Source organism: Myotis myotis, unplaced genomic scaffold, assembly GCF_014108235.1.
Source record: "Myotis myotis isolate mMyoMyo1 unplaced genomic scaffold, mMyoMyo1.p scaffold_m19_p_16, whole genome shotgun sequence".
NCBI lineage: Eukaryota > Metazoa > Chordata > Mammalia > Chiroptera > Vespertilionidae > Myotis > Myotis myotis.
The window spans coordinates 23,867,769-23,890,951 of record NW_023416320.1 but is presented as its reverse complement, the minus strand read 5'-3'; the positions used below and the strand labels follow the sequence as shown (position 1 = coordinate 23,890,951).

At 43.1% G+C, this 23,183-nt stretch overlaps 1 protein-coding gene across 1 annotated transcript in view; it reads left to right on the top strand.

The window, feature by feature from the left end:
• Positions 1–1,107: 1,107 nt before the first annotated feature.
• SAMD12 (sterile alpha motif domain containing 12) overlaps positions 1,108–23,183 on the top strand; it is a 349,257-nt gene continuing 327,181 nt past the window's right edge. The window contains exon 1 of the mRNA XM_036338127.1: positions 1,108–1,261. Coding sequence (XP_036194020.1) covers positions 1,249–1,261 — 13 coding nt within the window. The 5' untranslated portion in view covers positions 1,108–1,248. The remainder of the gene's footprint in view (positions 1,262–23,183) is intronic.

The following is a 23,183-nucleotide window of genomic DNA, read 5'->3' as shown; positions in this document are numbered from 1 at the left end:
ATTATTTAGTTTGTTCATTCTTTCTTGCTTTCTTTCTTTCTTTTCTTTTTTTTAAGTATATATATATAGGAGGACAGAAATGCTAGGGGCTGGGTGGAAGTGAAGTGGTACCATGTACAGTTCCAAACTCAAGGCCTTTCAAAGGAACACTGCAATCCTGGGTCCATTTTATCCCGAAGACCATTCCCTCACTCTCTACCAAGCCATACGTGCATCTGTATTTCCACATGCAGGAGGAAAAAAGTTTGCGAACTTCCACTCTGGAATTCTACGGCCCTCCACGTGACTCTCTCTTTCCTGTGTGTTCCAGGTACCCCAGCACCTGTAATTGGGGCACAGGTTCAGAAGTTGAAAGAACACTAATTCCGAGGCACTGTTCATTATTAGGCCCCATCACCGACCACCGACAGGCCCAGGGCCAGGCAACTGGAAAGCTTCCTACCTTGGAAGCCAGACAGGTTTCCCTCGCTGACATCCTCGGGTGGAATCCTGGTTCCCAGGTATTGCTCCTTAGGAATGATGCCTGGTTAGGAATTTTAGGCCACCCGCCAACCCTTTGCTAAGTGTTAGCCACCTGAACCACACTTGCCAGCATCCAGCCAAACCCCACAGATCCCAGGGAGCAGAGGAACAAGTTTCAACAGCACCCTGTGCAATGGCTCTCTGACCCAGGCGATGAACCACAGCCCGCTGGTGGCTCTGCTGTCCTCATTAAGCGGGTGGCCTAGGAGGCCAGAAAGCAAGCTCAGGAGATCACACCACAAACCCTGCCTCCTTCCGCCTCCCACTCTAGCCGCGCCAGGTGCTTACTCCCTTCTAATTGAAGGGAGGATCTCAATCAAGTCTCTACTCTAAGTGCGGAACGAAATCCAGCTCAGGGCATCTTGGGAAATGTAGTCCCTACCACCTCCAGGGGGTCCCCCTGTCCGCTTACGAGACCCCCCAGGAGGGATTTCTTCGCGTGGATCAGCTGAAACCATAGCTGCAGTCCGAGTGTGGAGAGAGGGTGCGCCTCGCTAAGGACTCGGAGTGTTTTCGAGGGTCGGAGCGAAGGGTGGGAACTACATTTCCCATGCGGCCTTGCGCGGAGCTGGGAGCCGGCAGCCTGTCTGCGTGACCGCGGCAGGTTGGTCCCGGAGCAGATGAGCGCAGAATATTTAGGCGAAAGCGCACGGAGGGGGGTTGTGCGGGGAAGGAGGAGTACCTCGGCCAAGAAAATTATGCATGCGTTAGGGAAGCTGTGAGAGAATGGCTGTGGAAGGTAAGGGACGCTTGGGCATTTTATGCCCCCTCTTAACCCGCGCACCCCAATACACACATCCCCGGTGAATCTTGGAGAACGTGGGGAGGAGAGGAAAGAGGGTGGTGGCGAGCCGGCCCTTTCCTCCTTCACCTCTTGGCGCTCACCTGAGCCACGGAAGGCTAGTAGGCGCTTTATTCAGTTGCTTTGGAAAGACACGTAGGTGCGCAGGACTTGACGCTTGCAGACGAAGTGTCCCTAATGTGAAACGATGTGCCGGAAATGGGGGGAAAGCCTGAGAGACAGGCAGGAGGTCTTAGCCCCGAGGTGCCCCTTTCGCGGTCCCCTCCCTCTGGGGCCGGCTAGCTGGGTGATCAGCGGGGCGGCCACTGGGCAGGGGATGCTCGCTTGCGCCCCACACCTTGGCGAGGACCCCGGCAAGGTGCGTCATCAGGAAGCATGCACTGCGATTGGGTCGAGGAACCCAGGGCCCCTCGTCGTCTGCACAGGGCAGGGGCAGCAGCAGATGTGCCCAAGGGAGTAGAGGTGCCCCTACACCTGTCTCTGTTGATTCAACCCTCCCGGGATTTCAAAGTTTACAGAAACGAAATGGAATTAGCCAGGGGTAAAAAGGAGAACCAACCTATTGGATTTGGGTGAATTCCACCCCCAAAGACCACCTGCCTCTTTCCTGGTATAATTCTGAAGCCTTTGGCTTTGCAGTTTGGGCTCAGCAGTCCTGCCTCCTTTAAACTTTCTGGTTGAAAGCAGGGATAGGCGGTTTGTGAGGGATCCCATTTTCATTTCAGATTCTCTTAGCTCGGAACACAGGCTTTCTTGTGGAGGGCAGTTTCTGGGGGGAAATATGTAGACCAGGCATGGTTGTGATGTCAGATTAGAGGTCAAACTGATAAAATGAAGAAAAAAAAAATCATGGGACTAAAGGGAGCCTAGTTCACCCACAGAATTGTGGTTCCTGAGTGTGGCTCAGGTCAGAGGAGAAGGGGTTGGGGCGGGAGGTAGGAAAAAGAGGGCATGCCTGCTAGTTGCATCAGGCTTCCTGCCAAGGGGAAATGAGCCTGTTCCTTGTAAACTGGAGGCAAGAAAGAACCATAAGGGCTTGCTTGCTTTCCTCTCTGCTCCCCACCCCAGGTGAGAGAAATGAAACTAATTTGACTCTTGCGCTTTATAATTACTTCACCTGAAGTAGCAGCAACCCAGCTCCTGGGCTCAGCTCCCACAAATGCAGGAAACTACGGCCTTTGGGCTATCTCAGGTTCAGAGATCCCCAGCTGGCCACCTCTGGATATCTATCTATCCATATCTAATATATTTATTTCTGTATTTGTTGTTTTTAATTATATATAACATATATGCCTTTGAAAAGAACAAACCAATAGCCAAAGTCGTTTCTAAGTTTTCTGTGCAAATGTAATAATAGGGTAAAGATCTGGCTTTTTAAAAAATGTATTTTTTTAATTGATTTCAGAGAGGAAGGGAGAGGGAGAGAGAGATAGGAACATCAATGACGAGAGAGAATTATTGATCGGCTGCCTCCTGCATGACCCCCACTGGGGATCTAGCCCCCAACCTGGGCACGTGCCCTGACCAGGTATTGAACCATTACCTCCTGGTTCATAGGTCAACACTCAGCCACTGAGTCATGCTGGCCAGGCAAGATCTGGCTTTTTGCATGTTAGAGTTGATGATAAGTGAGACATGATTTCAGATTAAACAAACTGACAAAAAACACACACAAAAAACCAACAAGGTAAAGTTCATCCTGAGCTTGGGGTCAAGGGTATATTGGCCTATGGACACCCCTCTACCTACCTCATTCCTCAGATGACATTATTACCTCTTCTGTTCCCCACTTTTGTGTATCCCCAATGAGGGACACTCCACAATGTGCTTGAAAGCAATTTCCTGCTCACTGGAAGAAGTATAGAATTAGTCGTATTTCTTGTCTGATGAGTTATTATACCCACAAAAGCAAGGGCCTTGGAAGGAAATACACATGGACAGCGGATAACTTATAAGGAAGATAAATCTAGTGACTTATTTGGTTAACCTGCCTTTCTAGTAAACAGGAGATCCTGAGTTTGAATCACAATGAGGTCTCCACTTGAAGAATGAAGTAGTTTAAACTTTGGCTACAAATATGATTCCTCTCTTCTCTGGTTTTGCAAAGATAGTTTTCTCTGCCCAGACTGGGCCCTTCCTGGCTACTTTCATTTGGTCTTTCGACATTCCTCTGGGAACCTGTCCCAGCCCTCCTTTTTGTCTGCCTTCCAGCACTCTGTCCTATCTATGGGAGGTGCCTTCTGCACTAAGCATCCCTACCCAACACCTGTGCTTACTTCTGTCCTAACTCTTACCATACTTAATCTCTCTCTCACTAGACTATGAGACTGTAACCTCTTGGGGATTGGAACCATGCTGTCTTTGACTTTATATTCCCAGCACAGTACCTGACCCATAATAGGTACTCAATAAATGCTCTTGGAATGCATGGGAATAAATGCACAGAGCTTTTGTAAATGACTCCACGGAGCATGGGACTTGCTTTGGATTCCAGAGTTTGAAAGTAGGGGGCACTTTTAAAGGATGTGCCCCGCTCTTTGGTATTGTGTCTTGATACTCAGCCTTTTAGACTAGTGGTTCTCAGCTGAGGGGGCATTGCCCTCAGGGGTGTGTGGATATGTAGGGACTGCTGCTGGGGTTTGCTGTTGGTATTTTGTGTTCATGAGCCAGGGATGTTAACACTCCCTCCAGGCAGGGTCATCATATACAAAGTTCCCAGCCCAAGACCAACTAATGACCAGTGTCCACAAGCTCATTGAGAAACACTGAATCAGAGAATAAGAAATTTTTCCAGAGGAACTGGAATCGGAAATATAATGTATGTTAATTAACACCTGAACTTTAATTTTTGCATCTGGAAAAAAGAATAGGTACATTACTATGTACTTTCCAGAAAACTAGTGAGGAAAAGGCTTGTATGAGGGTGACTGCAACATCGATTCTCAACAAATGTTATCTGAACTCCCTCCCATTCTTCATTTAAAACAACAACAAACCTATTTGGCACATGTTTTTTAATCCTAAATTCTCACTTATTCACACCAGTCTTCCTAATTACTAACAAATTAGAAGGTTCTTGGGGTATGTAACCTGTTTTGTAAAGTAAACTTGAACTTGTAAAAGTGTTAATAGCAAGTAGGGAGCTCATTCATTTTGTTGAAGCTTGAGTTTGAGAGGAGAAAAAGGTGCCCTTTGTTTATTGTTTGATGGATACCTTGATTTGTGTTTTCTTCTTTGAATTTATTGACAACAGCCTACTTCTCTGTTCCCTACCCTGACCAATCAATGCCTGTTGCACCTATGGGCATCTGGGCACCTTGGAGTTGTGCTTTCTAGCCATAGGACATGTGATGGTCTGCATTCACATTGGGATTATCCTGGAATCCAATGTCTCTTAAAAAACAACAACATTGTATTGTAATAAAGTACCCCAAATAGCTGGAGAACTAGGACCACTAGAAAGAAGGTAGCATGCAGAAGTCACAAGGCGATTCACTGTCCGTGGATAGACGGTGTGTCCATTGAGGCATTGTTGAATAACAAAAGTGGGTTGCAGTATTATACAGGGAGAAAAAGAGTGGATTCATTAGGGACTGTGTTGTATTCATCTCATTACTCCAAGATTGGTGCCTGGCACTTAGAGGGCTGCAGTAGTTGTTTCATGAATGAAGTATAAACGCTCCTAAGCAAGAGAAGGGTTTTCCAGGCCCTTGTCCCCAATTTATCTCCTTGCTTCATCCACAGAGCTTCAAGTAAAGTGAAGCAGATGAACATGTACATAGTGTTTCTATTCCAGATCTAATAGGATAGCCCCTCTTACTGGCAGAAAGATAATTTCTAATATTCAGCATCCTCCGCCTGCCCCCCCCCCCGCCCCCCACTAAGCAAAGATTGCAATCAGAAGGCTATGTGCTCTAAATGACATCTGTGTTAGGGAATCAGAATTTTCCATCTTAAAGTGAACAAATTGACATATCAAATGGTCTCTTGATGAGTCATTCAGTGCTCAGGTTCTACAGTTTTTCTCCTGTAAAAGAGTGAAAAAACTGCCCATTATCAAATATTGTTAAGATATGTAATGACAGCAGCTGGGAATAAGAGCAGATGAGAGAGACACTTGCAGCGGTTGGAAGCAGTTGGAAATGATGGTTCTGGACCCTGCTTGAATTCAGAACTGAGTCACAGAGAGTGACAATAGGAGATAAAAATGTCATGTTTATTGCAAGGCCACATGGGTCATTTTTTCTGGCTTTGGGTTGAATGATAAAGTGGTACTAATATTGTACCTCAAGAGTGAAACTACCCTCACAGAAGTGCCTGACTGTGATACTGACAGCTGGACAGCAGAGAGAATGGGGCTCCCACAGCAGGCGGGGGGACCTCAAGGGAAGGAGGGAGGCCCCAGCCACCTGTGCTTCGTTGTCTTCTCCTCTTTTGAGCAAAGCCCATAAGGGCGTGGAGAGAGACCAGAAGTGTCATTCTCATGGCTCTCCCCTTGTAGGACGAAGGAAGGAGGAAGATGGCTGTCTCGGTGCTAGCACCCCTGTGTCTTTCTAACTACATTTCCTTGCTGGGAATTATTTGTTGGCACCTCTTCTACTTGGTGGTGGTTTCTGAGGGCGGCACTATGTCTTAGGCCTATGGTAGACCCTACATGAAGTTTGTTGAATGAATGAATGAATGAATGAATGGGTAGGATTATGGGTGCTTCTGATTTCCACAGAGCCCCCTTTCACCCCTACGGTAAATTCCCAACTGTGTTCATCTACAGAATAGATGTTGTAAAGCAGTGGGACTATGGACAAGTTTCCCTAGCAGGTACTTATGGTGTTACTATTCAACTGACTGCTACCCCATTTCACTTACACCAAGGTCTTTTTTACCCTCTTTCTAATTTTTATTTTGTTCCCTAGCCCCTAAGATCTGACCCTCCCTCACCAGCAGCGTCTATGAACCACTCTTTAGGGCATGAGAGTGGTGGATAGAAGCCCATCGCTGACAATTCCTGCCTAGTGACTGAGCAGTGGGGCCTCCGACTTGCTGTGGTGGTGGTTTCTGCCACTCCCCTCTCTTCCTGGCTGGGGACCTCACAGCCAGTTCAGACAGGGCTTCAGGCTAACCCCACTGTTGCATTGCCCAGCCCAGCCCAGCCCAGCCCAGCCCTTACTAATTCCTTTCAGCCCACCCTTCCTTTCTCATCCTTCTTGCCTTACTCATACACCAGAAGGAACAAGGGCTGGTGCTAATAACGGGAGATTGTGTGGAACCTTTGCGGGTGTCGCTGTGGTCTGGAATGCTGAGTCACAGTGGGTGCGGTGGGGGACCTGTTACAGGAGGGGCCGCAGGGATCTGAAGCTGATCCCTGGTACTTGAACTCTGGGGAGTGTCAGATGTGCATTTAATGAACCAGGAGAGAGGGGTGGGGGTGGATTGCAAACTCTTCCACTGGCTTTTAGGCAGGTTTTGCATTTTCTGTTGATAAGCAGTAAGAGTGCTGCCTGTGTGCAAGAAACTAGTAGACTGAGGCCAAATCTAATAACTAAGGGAGCTTAGCCCACTCTGCCCCACCCCCACCCCCTTTGGTGAAGGAGACAGAGAAGCAGATTAGGCTGGATGATATAAGTGCTAAATAAAAGTCCAAGTGGCATAATGTGGGAGGCCTGAGAACAAATGGAGCATTGAGTTCTGGGCTGGATGGGGAAGCCTAACCAAGGCAGTAGCGTTTGAGTGAGCCTTCAGTAGGAGATGGATGGGGAAATGGGAAAGGGCATAACAGAGGGGTGTATGTAGAATATGTTCTACCTAATGGGTTTCCCCCCACGTCCTGATGTTATGGTGGCTTAGCCCTTTATAGGTAGGAGGGTGAATGAGGATGCTCCTAAGTCGTGTCTAGAACATTCCTTTTCCCACAGGCTCGATCCTCTGCTGGGCCAAATCGTCAGCACTCCCAGGCCCAGTTGGATCTTGCCTATAGTCCTCTGGAAAGCAGGGGAGCAAGCCAGGAAGCTTCTCTCCTGTAAATCAGGCCGATTCCTCCCCAGTTTTCTGAAGAGGAATGCAGCAGCTCTACCAGCTCTGAGCTGGCTCAGGAGAGCACACTTGGCTATATTTAGTCTGATTTTACTAAAGTGTGGGTGCAAGTAGCTGCCTGTACAGCTCCATTCCCGATGAAGAGCACGGAGGGGCGGCAGCTGTCGGGTGACAGGGAAGGCCGCCTCACTGCCTCCAGCAGCCCTTTTCCAAGGGCACTGGGGCTGGGAGGAGCCAGCTGGCAAGCTCAGGTCCTTTGCTCCCCGGCTGCCCTTGCTGCTGTGGAAGGTGTTTGGTGATGTTCTGCCCAGAAAATCCCACGTCTTCAGTGATTTGACAGCTGTTAGAGGACTGGCCATGGGGTATGAGCCTCAGAGCTGTGGCTGACTTGGAGAGCTGGGGCCCAGAATGGGCTCAGGACAGCTCACTTCGCACTGTTGGGGGGTGCATACCACTCGCAGTGCTGTCTTTAAATGTACAGGCTCTGCAGCCAGCCTGGGTGTGAACCCCATCTCTGCTAAGGACCTGCTGGGTGGGCCGAGGCCATTCACTCAACAGCTGGGAGACGCCTTTGCTCATCTATCAAATTGGAATGTTAATAATATTCATAGGCATGTTGAGAGGTTTATATTAGTGTCAATAAAGCTCTTAGGACCCCTTCTGGTAGTGGCTCAATAAACACTCAGTAAATGTTAGACAAAATGATGGTGATGCTGCTATCTGTCTCTCCTTGTCTTCCTGCCACACTTAAGAAAGTATCTAAGTCATTTTTATGGCCCCCTGGTGATGTAGCGTCTGGTATAATAATAGAAGATACTCAATGAAGGAATGTAGGCTCTCAGAGTTGGGATAAAACCAACAAAATATATTTGTTAAACTATAAGGCATTCTTACGTTTAAATGTGTTACTTGATTTATAAATTATCTAATTCCTGCAGTTATGAGGTAATAGTGGGAAGTAAATGTATTTATAACGAGTATATTCATGAGGACTCATCATTTAAATAATTTTACACTCCAAAAATTTACCTGCCCTATAACACCCACAATTTTGTAGGCCGGGCTCTCTTTGATAGTCTGATAATCACCCAACCATACAGTACAGTATGTATGTATATTGATTGCACAGAGAAAGGTTAGGTCTTTCAAAAGAGAAAAAATTCCATGGTCTCTATGGAAGTGACTTTGGAAAACAGGTGGAATCATACAGCTGTGACTCAATATCTGGCTAAGTTAAACCAGAAAACCATTAAAGAAGAGAAAATTGAGGAGAACCAAGATGGCGGCATAGGTTAACGCCGGAGTTTGCTGCCTTGAACAACTACTTCAAAAGTGAAACTAAAAAACGGAATGAACATCACCCAGAACCACAGGAACGCTGGCTGAGTGGAAGTCCTACAACTAGGAGGAAAGAGAAACGCATACGGACACTCAGAGGAGGCGCAGTGCTGAAGTCAAATTCTGAGGTGCGGAGTGCGCGGAGCAGGCTGGCGGCGGAGGGCGCGGTTGGCGTTTTCAATCGGGAGGGAGTCGCAGACTCTGAGCTCCAGATCCGGGCGAGTCTTTAGGGACCCAGACTCAAACGGGAGAAGCGGGACTGTCTGGCTTCAGTCAGAGCGAGTGCAGCTTTCTCTCCGAGGTTTGCAGCGGGTGCTGGGACTCAGAGAGGCAGAGCCCCTGGGGACAGGACTGAGAGCCGCCATAACTGCTCTCTCTGGCCCACCCTGTTGATCCTGTGCGACCCGCCCCGCCCAAGCCCTGCACACAGGCATTTCCCGGATAGCCTCAGGCAAAGGCTAGATTAGCACCTCCCTAGAGGACAGAAGTTCTCTCACTGCAGACACAGCTGATTCTCATAGCCACTTGGCCTGGAGGTCAAACCCTCCCTGGTATTAGCTACAACAATCAAGGTTTAACTATAAGCTGCGCACAAAGACCACTAGGGGGTGCACCAAGGAAGCATAACAAAATGCGGAGACAAAGAAACAGGACAAACTTGTCAATGGAAGATATAGAGTTCAGATCCACACTTTTAAGGTCTCTCAAGAACTGTTTAGAAGCCGCCGATAAACTTAATGAGATCTACAAGAAAACTAATGAGACCCTCGATGTTATATTGGGGAACCAACTAGAAATTAAGCATACACGGACTAAAATAACGAATATTATACAGACTCCCGACAGCAGACCAGAGGATCACAAGAATCAAGTCAATGATTTGAAATGCGAGGAAGCAAAAAACACCCAACCGAAAAAGCAAAATGAAAAAAGAATCCAAAAATGCGAGGATAGTGTAAGGAGCCTCTGGGACAGCTTCAAGCGTACCAACATCAGAATTATAGGGGTGCCAGAAGATGAGAGAGAGCAAGATATTGAAAACCTATTTGAAGAAATAATGACAGAAAACTTCCCCCACCTGGTGAAAGAAATGGACTTACAGGTCCAGGAAGCACGGAGAACCCCAAACAAAAGGAATCCAAAGAGGACCACACCAAGACACATCATAATTAAAATGCCAAGAGCAAAAGATAAAGAGAGAATCTTAAAAACAGCAAGAGAAAGAAACTCAGTTACCTACAAGGGAATACCCATATCACTGTCAGCTGATTTCTCAACAGAAACTTTGCAGGCCAGAAGGGAGTGGCAAGAAATATTCAAAGTGATGAATACCAAGAACCTACAACCAAGATTACTTTATCCAGCATAGCTATCATTCAGAATTGAAGGTCAGATAAAGAGCTTCACAGATAAGGAAAAGCTAAAGGAGTTCATCACCACCAAACCAGGATTATATGAAATGCTGAAAGGTATCCTTTAAGTAGAGGAAGAAGAAGAAAAAGGTAAAGATACAAATTATGAACAACAAATATGCATCTATCAACAAGTGAATCTAAGAATCAAGTGAATAAATAATCTGATGAACAGAATGAACTGGTGATTATAATAGAATCAGGGACATAGAAAGGGAATGGACTGACTATTCTTGGGGGGGGAAGGGGTGTGGGAGATGTGGGAAGAGACTGGACAAAAATCGTGCACCTATGGATGAGGACAGTGGGTGGGGAGTGAGGGCGGAGGGTGGGGCGGGAACTGGGAGGAGGGGAGTTATGGGGGGGAAAAAGAGGAACAAATGTAATAATCTGAACAATAAAGATTTAATTAAAATTAAAAAAACATTAAAAAAATAAATAAAATAAAAAAAATAAAATAAAATTTCATGAATACAAAAAAAAAAAAAAAAAGAAAATTGACATCAGATGCTGACTTGATAGGCACCAACAAAAAAATGTTAAAACCAACTAAGAATTAAAGAAGTCTTTGGTTAAAAGTGATGCCCTGAAATATTTTTTGGAGGGGAAATGATATTTTCAAATGGGCTATGGAAAGTCAAGTCTGAAATGACAAGTGTCTTGTCCTGTTGACATAAATATTATTGCAGAAGTTATATACTTTTTAAGAATTGATTTTTATATGTTTTTATTGATTTCAGAGAGAGAAAGGGAGAGGGAGAGCAAGGTAGAAACATCAATGATGAGAGAGAATGATTGATCAGTTGTCTCCTCTCTCCCCCCCCCCCACCCTTACTGGGGATCAAGCCCCCAATCCAGGGATGTGCCCAGACCAGGAATTGAACCATAACCTGGCTCATGGGTGGATGCTCAACCACTGAGCCACAACTGCAGGGCTAAAAAAATGGATTTTTGTTAAGAATGAACACACAATTAACTAAGTTTGGTCAAATAGGAGATAATGTAAATTCAGTTTCTTGTCTCAAGATAAAATATTATTCAACATATTTTACTATTAATTTTGAAACTTGAATTCCTATTTCAAATATCCTCTCTCTGTTCTGTATTAGTATTTAACATTTTCTTTAATTTGGTATAATTTACATACTATAAAATGTACCATTTGTGGTTGCATTTTGACAAACATATAAATGTATGCAGTCTCCTAAGCACCATACAATCAAATTAAATTCCTACACCCCAAAACGTTTCCTTGTGCTACTTCACTATACCCACACTCCCTGACAATCACTGCTTTGAATTCTGACCCTATACTTTTGCCTTTTCCAGAACGTCACATAAATGATATCATATATTATGTTGCCATTTGAGTCTGGCTTCTTTCACTTTAGTGTAATGCATGTAAGATTGAGCCACATCCTTGCAGGTATCAGTAGCTGAGTCCTATTAATGACTCTGTTTTATTTCATTGAATGGATGTACCACCGTTTAGCCATTCACGAAGTACATTTGGATTGTTTCCAGTTCTTGGTAATTGTGAATAAACCACTATAAGTAGGTGCATAAAGGTTTATTTATCTTGTATAAGTAGCTAGGGTGGGATTCTTGAGTCATATACCGTGTTTTTAACTTTTTAAGAAATGGCCGGCCAGCCTTCTAGAGTTACTGTGCCTCACTCGTATTTCCCTCGATGTGGATTTTTTTTTTTTCTCTGTATTAATCATCTGACCTCACAAAAATGAGAGAATGACATTAATGGGGACTGTGCAGGCAGTCGGGTGGGATGAGAAGGAAACTCCTTTGCAGAAGTGGGTTCCTTGAGCTGCATGATAGACGGGCAGCTTAGCTATAGCAAACACACACTGGTATCAGGCCTTCATGCTGGGATATAAGCCTGAAGTACCACTTGTTTTGCCTCCAGAAGAAAGCTGTTACATTCCCTTCTCTAATAAAAAAAGAAACACACCAGAATTTGTCCTCAAGTTCTGGATATTAATTTTTTGTGTGTGTGGTGGTGGTAGAAAAACAGGTAAGGAAAGCAGCCCAGTTCGGGGAAGAGCTTACCTTGGCAGAAAATTAGGCAAGAACATGAAGGTAGGAAGAGAGAGACCATGTCTGAGAGGCCACTAACTGTGAGTTAGAGGGGGGAGTGGCGCGGACCTTGACCTGCCCTTGAAAGGAATTGCTTTTGCCTGCCCAGGGGATTTATGGACTTCCTTAAGCAAAGCCTGAAAGGTTAGTTGATTCCATCTCTAGTGTGATTTAAATTTGGAGGATGGCAGAGGCCAGGTTTGTTTGCTGCCCAGTGTGGTTCTGACTTGGGATTTGGTGTTTCATCAGCTGTCCTCGTAAACAGTGGGAGAAGTGCTCAGTTCATAGGCAAGACCCATTGTTAGCCACAAATCGGGTATAGGGCCTGACTGCAGAATCTGCTATTGCTTCCAAATGCAAAGGACAGGCTTGGTTGGGGATACAATTTGGGTGCAAACACACAGGATTTCCAGGATTTTCCATGGTCTGTGGAACCAGGGGATAGAACATTGGAATTTGGAATTGCTACTGAACTCCTAGATACATGGTTGCCTTCACTGTAAAATGTTGAGTTCAGGGTTTGTTGCCTTTTTTAAAATTTTTATTTATTTTTGAGGAGGAGGCACCTGAACATTATATGGAGGTAAAACTATGATATCAACCAGGTTTCCCTAGATGTACTTTACAGGTGACTTTGTGTGGAGTTTCGTATTGCCTCCTTGATGACCAGTGGTTTATAGGTGCAGAGAGCAACCAGTATTCCAGAAGTGGAAGTGAGCGCCTGGCTTCGCTGAGTCATCACTGAGTCATCGCCCTGTCTCCCCTTCGCTCTCAGAGAGGAGCCGCAGATGTGTCAGGATTTTCAGATGCCCGAACTCTTGCTTCCTGTTTCTTTTCTGCTCTCTGGGAAACTTAGCTTTTTAACTTTGTGGTTGTTTACTAAACATTTCTGCCTGGGAAAACCGTAGGGCTGACATTTGGTGTTAAAGTCCTCTAGGAAACTTAGGCGGCTATTGCGTTTACTTCCTGTAGCTTAGAAGTGGAATATTCTTCACTTTTCATTCACAAATAATGTATTGAGAAGCTGTGTGCCAGGCTCTAGTAGAGTTTGATTTACTGTCCTGCAATAGGGTGGGTCAGCTTAGGAAGAACAGGTGTGGAGACGGATCTGCATAGATCTTAGTTCCTGAATGATGAGATTGCCCTGGGCCCTAGATAACATCTGCATCCCTACTCCCTCCCTTTGGTTGGTTTGTTTTCTTGTAAATCAGAAACATGTGCAATTAGTCACTCTTTTTTTCTGTTAAGCGTTGCCACAAACCTTTAATATATATATATACCTATAAAAAACAAAGTATCTGTGAGGCACAATGAAACCAAGGACAATAAACCGAGGTTTGCCTATACCTCTCTTATCTATGACCTTAATCATTTTTTTAAAATATATTTTATTGATTTTTTACAGAGAGGAAGGGAGAGAGATAGAAAGTTAGAAACATCGATCAGCTGCCTCCTGCATATCTCCTACTGGGGATGTGCCTGCAACCCAGGTACATGCCCTTGACCGGAATCGAACCTGGGACCTTTCAGTCTGCAGGCCGACGCTCTATCCACTGAGCCAAACCGGTCTCGGCATATGACCTTAGTCATTCTTAATAAAATCTCAGCAAATCCCTGAAATAGGGGTTTAATCTAAGATCACAAAAAGAACCTGAAGGTTTCGTGAGGTCCTTGACCCCCTTACAACTGTATGCACGACTTGTATATGGGCATTATGTGTGTTCTTTATGAGGGAAAGGCCTAGGCTTTCATTCTATTCTGATGGAGGCTAAGGATGAATCAGATGAATTCCATGGGAACATGCATTTGACTTTTTTATTGTCCGAAACATCCCCAGTGCCTGTAACCCTCTCTGAAACACAGAGAGCACTCAACTGTTGGTTGAATAGACAAGAGAACTAATGTTATTTTGTGCCTATGCTCAGCCAGCCTCTTGATGTCCAGTCTGTAAACATGAGTCTTCATAAGGCAGTAGATAAGTGGTCCCCGCCTCTCCTCAATCATTGAAAGACTTTAGGTCCAGAGAAGGTAAGACATTTCCCCAAGGCCACACAGCTAATTTGTGGTACAGCTGGGCTTTGTTGCCAACTCGGCCATATTCTAGAGCCCTTGCCTTTTCACTGTTGTGTGTTGCTTTCTGGTTTTGGTTTTGTTCCAGTTTGGTCGTTTGGTTCTGGTTTACTATGTCTTTAGGAAACTTTGGTAATTTAAGAAAAAAAAATTATAATAAAAAATTGTTCTTCAATAGGGAAAGTTCTTTTAGGTTTTTGGATCAAATCTCTCATAAGGCGTAGATCTCAATATTGGCTCTCTACAGTTTTGCTTCTCTCTTCGTCAGGAGTCCCAGGTCTTTGAGTTTTTGTTCTTGCTGCTGTTGTGTCATGCTGTCTTCTGTGTTCATTGCCCAGCACAAATGAGTGTGCATTTCTATTTATATGGTAATAAGTTTTCATTGTGCACCTGCTATAAGATAACAGCTGTGAACAGCATGGAGAGATGTAAAAGAATCTAAGGCTATGAACCCTCCCCTCAGGAGGCTTACCATTGAGTCAGATTCCAGGCTCTGGTTGTAAATGTAACCTAGTAAAAAAGGTATGGACTCCGGCAGGGTAGGCTGTGTAGGGGTTTCATCAGGGGAGTTGCCAGGCCCCCAGAAATGGCCTTCCCGCTGAGATAATACAGGAAAGAAAAAGAACAGGGAGAAGCAGATGTGAGAAACACTTCATAGGGGGGTAAAATATAGGATTTGGGATTGTTTAAATTCTAGGGTATGGCAGACACAGAATTGCTCCCAACTCTGCAGCAGCTCTCCACTGCCAATAAAATCATGTCCAAGCTCTCTAGCATGGGTCATAGGGGAACTATGTCAGAATGGACTGTGTCAGCATCGCAGGATGCACAGCCAGCCAGCAAGGCGTGTGCTGTGAAATGCCCATGGGTCTGGCAAGTAGTAAAGGCATTTTGATGAGATGGGGAAGCAGATCCATATTAGAGTAGTTTAGAGACTAAATGGGTAATCAGGACACTACTCCTGAAGTAAATGTATAGAAATGGAAAGAAGGAACTAGATAGAAGTGGAAAGAAGGGAGAAATAGTTGGAGGAAGAGAGAGATCAAGGTCAAAAGAGTTTTATACATGATGAGAAATTGGAAGAAGGAAGACAAAGGGCCTTGCCTAGATGGGAAACAAATTCAAAGAAGCTCATATAGGAAATATATGAGAGTGTTTATAGACTGTGTGAGTTGACCTGGTAGAGAGGGAGATTTTAAAGACACAGAGGATAGGAGGGGTGACTGTTAGAACAGGACCATCAAGAGTTTAGACATATTACCTCGGAGAAAGTGCTGCTCTTTTTGGAAGGGATGAGTGGTGCAGATAAGAAGTGTTGTTAACTGTAACATAAACACATAACTAAAAATAGTAATGCCTGGACTATGTGCTAGGTGCTGTTCTTACTGCTTATCTATTAGCTCATTCTTCTTCACATCAGTCCTACCAGGTAGGCCCATTAGCATCTCTTATAAATAACAAAAGGGGCACAGTGAGGTTAGTAACTTGGCTGTGGTCACTCAGCTAGTAAGAGGCAGAGCTGGAATTGGATATAAATAAAAGGCACCCATCCAATTTCCTAGTTAGGACACTTTGGGGAATACTGGATTAAGACATCAACTTCAGAATTTTCTTTAAAAATTAGACTATTAAAAGATGACCTACTATTATACTATTATATCAATTATATCTCAAATAATTTTTAAGGATGACCTATAAGAACACGTGGGTCCTTGACAATTTCTTGTGTATTCATTTATTTTGTAATAACTGAGTTAAGGTGAGACAGGGATGAAATAGGAGGACCTCCAATTATTAAATGTTGGGGGAGGGTATAATTTTCGGAACATCAGTCATTTTCTAGAGAGGTTAGGCCTTGGTGGGTGCTTGCGTGTGGAGCAGGGGTTGGGTGCATAGGCCAACCAGCAGGCACCACGAGGGAAATCTGACCCTACAGCCTGGGTTCGGGGTTTCAGGAAACCAACAGCAAATAGGGCTGATGTCAAAAAGGAAAGGTGAAATGTGCTGAAAATAAACTTGGGCAACTTAACCATTTTGCCAAGGCAAGAGCATGCTTCCCACACTCTTATCCTATCTCCTGCCCCCATCCTGCTTTTGAAGGCCTTAAGAATTAGGTTTCCAGGATGCTGAGGCATTGTCCCGAGTCTCATAGTGAGGGAGAGTGATCTTCCCTGGCTGATGCACGGTCTGTTGCTTGCTAAGTGCCTCTCTACCACCCCAGAAAGCTCCTGCCTCCCTCTGGCCTGCTTTGCTTGGCCAGGGTTTCTTAATTGAAACTCAGTAGCTGGTAGCTTTGGCACCCGCATGTTTGCTGGGGCTCACCCCAAGGCCATCAGCGTTGAAATCATACCACCCTGGCTTTCCATAGCACTGTGCTTTCCAAAGTACAGCTTCTCATTGGAGCCACGGCCGATCCAGCTGGAACAGGTGCCCTTGTCCCCATTTCATAAATGAGGATGTGAAGGCTCCTTTGCCCGAGGTCACGTAACTCATTAGTGGCCGAGCTTAGTTTGAGAACTTGAGTCTTTTTATTACAGCATCTGTCATTGCTGCTATGATTGGGAAGAATGGCACAGTGCCTTCTTAAAGGGGTTTCCAAATGGAATGTCCTAAATGGGATCAAGAATTTTTCTTAGATATTGGATGAAAGCGGCCAGAGTGGGCCTGTGGCTTTGTAGATTTCTGGCGGTGCCTAATCCTTGGCTCAAGGAACAAGAGATTAAGTTTCCTTTTTTTTCTTCTCCCCTTATTTTCTTGATTCACCATCACTCTATCTTCCAAGTAGCTATATTAAAGTAATATTTAAAAACATATTTGTCTGGGTATGAAAATCCTTTATTATTTACCATAGGAAGAAAAAATGACAACACAAATAAGAAACTAGTAACAATAACTAACATTTATTAGGCATTGAACTAATATTAGCATATGCTGTACTGTTTGTTGATAGCAATGAGTGTTCTGATGGGTTGGGGTTCAGGCCATACTAATAATTGTTTATTTCGAATATTCTATCTGTTCATGATAATCTGGTGAAACAGTTATTAACCTAACATTAATATTATGTCCATTTCCTCCATGAAAAAAATTAAGGCTGAAAGAGATACTATCTTCAAGGTCACCAGTGGTTTTGGGTACCTTTTCTGAGGCCACTCAACAAAACAAGTTAGGAGTGAAGCCTGTGTATGTATGTACAGTATGGTTAAAATCATCACTATTTGCCAGGAAGTATGATAAGCACCTTATAAACTTAAAATTTGTATTTTATTTTTATTAAAGTTATGTATGAGCATACTTTTAAAATTAGGCATCTTTAAAACGCTGCTTAATAATATTTTACTGTTCTTTGCTTAGTGTCCAATAAACTTACCACTAATTTTAATCCAAGACTTCTCAGTTAAATCTCCTCCCAGAAATTCAAACATTAGGTATTCTATGATTTTCTTTCAATTGAAGAAATTTTCCCAAAAGAATTTTGACTTGTTTCAAATAGGTCTAGTTGTTCTCTAGACTTGCTTTAGGGCTGTTGTGTTTAGGTTTTCTTTCAACTGTTCTTGGGTGCCTTTCTTGGTGTGAGATCCCCTTTTCCCAGGATCCTGAGTATTCCTCTCACTTTCTTTTAACCTTGGTTTTGATGGAGCTCATCTTCCAGTTATCTGCAAAGAAAAGGCACATGCATAACTATATCTGAAAAAGTATATCTTCTACCCTTGTACTTAATGATTTGAGTAGATTTTCAAACGTTGGAAATTATCTTGTCACAGTTTTGAAGTCTCTACTGAAACGGGGAAATTGAACTGTAACGTGGTGTTCCTCTGGGCAGGATGGTTCCTGAATTCTTGTCCAGTGGAGTCGAAGAATGAAACCACGGACGAAAGGTGGTATAGTAAAAGGTGGAAATTTATTGAGAAACAAGCACAGGCTCCCACGTGGGAAGGGGGAAGAGTCCCACTAAGTCACTTTTTTCCACAGTTTTTAAAGGCTGCAGTTTTTTGTGCCTTGATATCCCTTCTGATTGGTCATTATCCCCTCTTGATATGGTCACTAAAGCAACTTCAGAGCTCAGACCTCTGAAGGCTCCCTCCTCCTTCTCCCTTATTGTTTTCCTATTCCCTTTGGGCATTCCTCTTCTCTCTCTAAATGAGGGACTTCCTTCCCTTCCCTTTATTCTATAAATATATACCTTTTGCAGCTCCTAGCTCCCTTATTCTATGGAAATGTACCTCTGCTATTCCCAGCTCCCTTATTCTATGGAAATGTACCTTCTGCAGCTCCCAGCTCCCTTATTCTATGGAAATGTACCCTTTGCAACTCTATAGCGCTGTGCTTTTTCCTTGGGCCCCTTAATTCCTAATATTTCCTAAACCTGCCTATTTCACCCCTAAAAACTTCTTTCAGTACTATGTTCAATTTTCCAGTCTTATTTTTGAGAAATCCGAAGCCCTTCTGATTCTTTATCTTTTGTATGAAATATATGTTAAAAAAATTTAATCTTCTTCCTATCCCTGTATTGAGAAATGTAATGAGACTATGCTTGGTGTGAGTCTGTTTTCATCCATTGTATTGTGTATTTAGTGGTCTTTCCAAATAAAAGCGGTCTTTCAATATGTACATTCATTTCGGGGAATTTTTATTGAATTATTTATTTGATTTTATCCAATTTGCTCTGTTCTTTATTTCAATAACTGCTATTTTTGAAATGATAAATTTCCCAGACTGGCTCTTATTTTTGAAGTGTATGTTTCCTTATGTCTCATGCTGATTCTTTTTGTCCTGTGTTCTGGTAGATTAATTTTGTCTTTCAAGCTTCTATGGCACTTTATAATTCCTATTATTTTTAAAGAGATTTTTTTTCTTTCTGAAGTTTTTATAGCACCTGATCTTATGTTGTGGATGTAACCTTTACATATTTCACTGAGGATATTAATGCTAACTTTTTTATTTTTTAAATAAAGTTTACTTTGCTCTCCATATTTCTTTCTTCCTTTCCCCCCCAATTTGTTTATTTTGGTTTCCTTTTATGTTATATAACCTTAAATGTTTGTGTATAATAGGCTCTCTGCTCATATTTGAGTAGCTTATTTAAAAAAATGGAAAGCTATCTATGTTTGAAGGGGACCAGTTAATCATGGTTTTCATTGTAAGATGAACTAACTGGGTATTTTTAGGACAAGAAGAGGTATCTTCTCCCGGCAGAATGTTTAGGTCTTTTTTTATTGGGTTGGTTAATTACTGAGAGAAGACCCAATATTTAAACTCCAATTCTGATTCCATAGTATGTTCCCTTATCCACTCATTTTATTAACTTCAGATAAGGTTCTAGGTCTGGGTATATTTCATTGTATTATTTCTAAGAAAGTTGGCAATCTCAATGTAGATATTCTAGAAATTCTCATTTCTGAAGATGATTCTTTTAACCAGAAATTTCCCTTCACTACAGTTATAATCTCCCCCCTCCCCCCTTAAATGTATTTGAGCACCCAGAAGAACAGCTGGTGCATAGTAGGTGCTTGGGAAATAATTGTTGAATGAATTCATATTTTGCTTAGTGCGTCAGGCTTTCTGAACAATATGTAAGAGGGCGGATAAAAAGCCCAAGTTCCCTAACTCCCATTGTAGTGCTGAGTGTACGTGCTCTGATTTGCCAAGGGCAGCCATGCAAACCAGAATAGATTCAACACAGGAAGAGAGGTTTCCTATTTATGGAACTTCTTGGGGCAAGGGTATATTTCTTTATATTTGAGATTGGAAGTTATTATTGAGGGGGCATTGACCATAAGTTGGCCGGAAAAGAGCAAGTGTGAGAGGGCTGGCTGAGGTATAGAACTGGTCCTTTTAGGGACTTGCGCGTACTTGTGTGTTCAGATGAGGCATTTTTGGATCTCGATGTAAGCATACGTTCTACTAACTGCTTCCTGGAGACTTTCCCACCTGCTCCTTTCTGCTGGCGGTGTCTTTTCAAACTTAGAATGGAGACATGTCCCCAAGGGTCATGCACAGCTGCCCTCTTTCCATCCCAACTAGCTTTTCTCCTCACTTCCCCCCTGTGTCTACCCATTATTGGAGTGGGAATGGGGGTCAGAGCGGGATAATGCTGAGCTGGCCTTTTTGGAAATGCCAACTGTGAAACCAAAAGGACTCAGCTGTTGGCACAGCCGCTGCTCTGTGGTATTGCCTTTGTCCTCTATTTTGACATCTGGGCTCCCAATTTCAGGGAGAGGTCAGTGGGGTCAAGATTTCCTGAAAGAAACAGGAAGAGAGCAAGTCCACAGCTCAGGGAATTCTCTCCTGATGAGCATAAGGCAACCATTTTTTTAAAAGATAATTAATTGTCCAGAAAAACTTGAACTTATGATACTCATTCAGCCAACCATGGTGGGTTTATTTGTCAGGAAATGAGAAAAAAGGGTGCAGTACTGGAAAATAAGATAATAGTGAGGAGGGTATGGTGTCTTGGAAATACTTGAAGAAAAGTCATTCACTGAGCATGAAGGAAAAAATAATTTATCCAGCCACAAAGCTATATCAGCTATTTATACCTGAAAGCATACTTCATTGTAACTGTAAAGATCTTCAAAATTTTTTACATAATTTTCTGATAATATTTACATAGTGCATTCTGTTAACATCCTAAAGCAAGATACATTTTAAAAATGCAATATAGTAACATTTTTTTTAAAATTAACCTTAAAACATAGTAATAATTACATGCTTGGTATATATGTCCTCTGGAAAGTAGAAAAGAAAAAAATTTCCATGGATTTACCTTCGAAAGCCACTGTTAGTGCTTGGCATATTTTCTTCTAGCCTTTGTCTCTTTGTATGGCTTTTGGTTTTGCATAACAGTCAAAAGGCATTTTGCTTGCCTGTTAGTGAGATTTATTTATTTATTTTTTGTCTTCAATTGACGTTGACTCTGGTTACGTTCTGATAATGCATGGCTGTGATTTATTCTTTTCATGAGACTGAGTAAGCCGTGATTTAGATTTAGTTCTTGGCTTGAATAAATTCTCTGTGTGCTTTTCACATAAAACATTATTCAGATTAGAAAGTGAATAATCCTTAGAGCAAAGAAATAATGATGTATGTTTCGTGGCCACTTAAAAAATATCAGATCTTAAAAAAAAAAAAATCAGAGCACAAAAATGGCTTGGGGAAATGTGTATAACACTGATAAGACTTTAAGGTCCCTGCAACGGGAGACAGTCTCTCAGTGGTCCTAGGACACGTGATAGATGTCTAGTGATATTTATTAAATACTCAATAATTAATATTACATGTAATGTGGTGGTCTCAAGGCAGAGAGAGGAAAGATCTTTTTATCTAGAGGTATTGAAGAAAGGGGTGCCATGACCCCAGAGGGAGAAACTTAGGTTTTGTTTGTGCTGCTAACTAGTCACCACCTCAGAGTCTCCTGCCTTCAATATCATGACCAATGAAATGAGGCTGTTGAACTATGTAATTGTAATGAGTTCTGATCCTCCTCTGACATTCAGTTGACTCAATGAATTGTTGATTCTGGGACCAAACACTTGTGAACAAAAAGATCAAAAAGCCTAGCAGCAACCTTGACTCTTTAGTTCCTTCCTGCCGCCTTTCTAGTCAGTGACCAAGTTTGACCTACTTGACTGTCTAGATTAGGAACTGGCAACCAGCCACCTCTTTTCTTAAAGTTTTATTAGAACACAGTTATGTTCATTAGTTTATTCTCGCTTTTGTGCTACAGTGGAAGAGTTGGGTAGTTGTGATACCGTATAGTTTTCAAAGCTTTAAATATTTATCATCCAGCCCTTACAGAAAAAGATGGTCAAACTCTGATCTAAATTATTTGGAAACTCATCTCTTCTCAGTCTCACTACCTTTGTTCTAACTTAGGCCTTAATCTCTTCTCCCTTGCACAAACCAAAAGCCTCTAAACTTAGTTTTTCTGACTCCAGTTTTGAGCCTCGCAAATGTACTCTGTACAGAAACAGTGTAATTTTTTTTAAATATGCTTTTATTTGCTTTTTTTTTATTTTTATAGAGAGAGAAAGGGAGAGAGGGAGAGACAGAAACATTCTTGAGAGGGTAACATTGATCAGCTGCCTCCCGCACATCCCCTTACTGGGGATGGAGCCTACAATCTGGACGTATGCCCTGACTAGGAATTGAACTGGCAGGCTCTTGGTGCATGGGACAATGCTCAACCAACTGAGCCACACCAGCTGGGTGAAACAGTATAATTTTTTAAAAAATGTTGAAACACTAGTTTGCTTGCTTAAAACCCTCAGGGCACCTGTTGAACTCAGGATAAGACCCACATTTCTTACCTAACACACATGGTTTGAAAACCACTGCACTTGACATACCTGAAGACCCTGTTGGTCATAAAAGACAGGATTTTGTTTGACATGACATACGCTGTATGAACTGCAAGTCTCAAAAAAGCCAATCCCTCTCAAGTGGACTTTAGTACAAAGAGATTACATGCTAGCTCAACTGAGAAACGCAGGTGTTGATCTAGCTCTTGGAAAGGTGTGATTCAGGTTCCTAATTGTCACCTGGACTCCATTTCTTTCTGTTGGTTCTTCTTCTGCTGCATTAGCCTTATTCAAACAGAGGCATTTGTCTGTGGCAACGGCTATAGCATTTACTACTTCGTATCTTTCTGTGTAGCCCACTGGCAGGAGATAGAACAAATCTTGTTTTCAGTAATTCTCAGAGTGAAGAAGGTCCTCTGATTGGACAGCATTGGTCATGTGGTCAAGGGTAGTGGAATGTGCTGATTGGCTTAAGGCCAGCTCACACACTTAAGCCCTGGATTTGGGATGAGATCCCACCTGAGCAATTAGGACTGGGAACAGGGGAGGGATTATCCTCAAGCTAATATTGGGCTTTTGTGGAAACAGGGTGAATGGAGGTGGCCTGGACAAAATAGC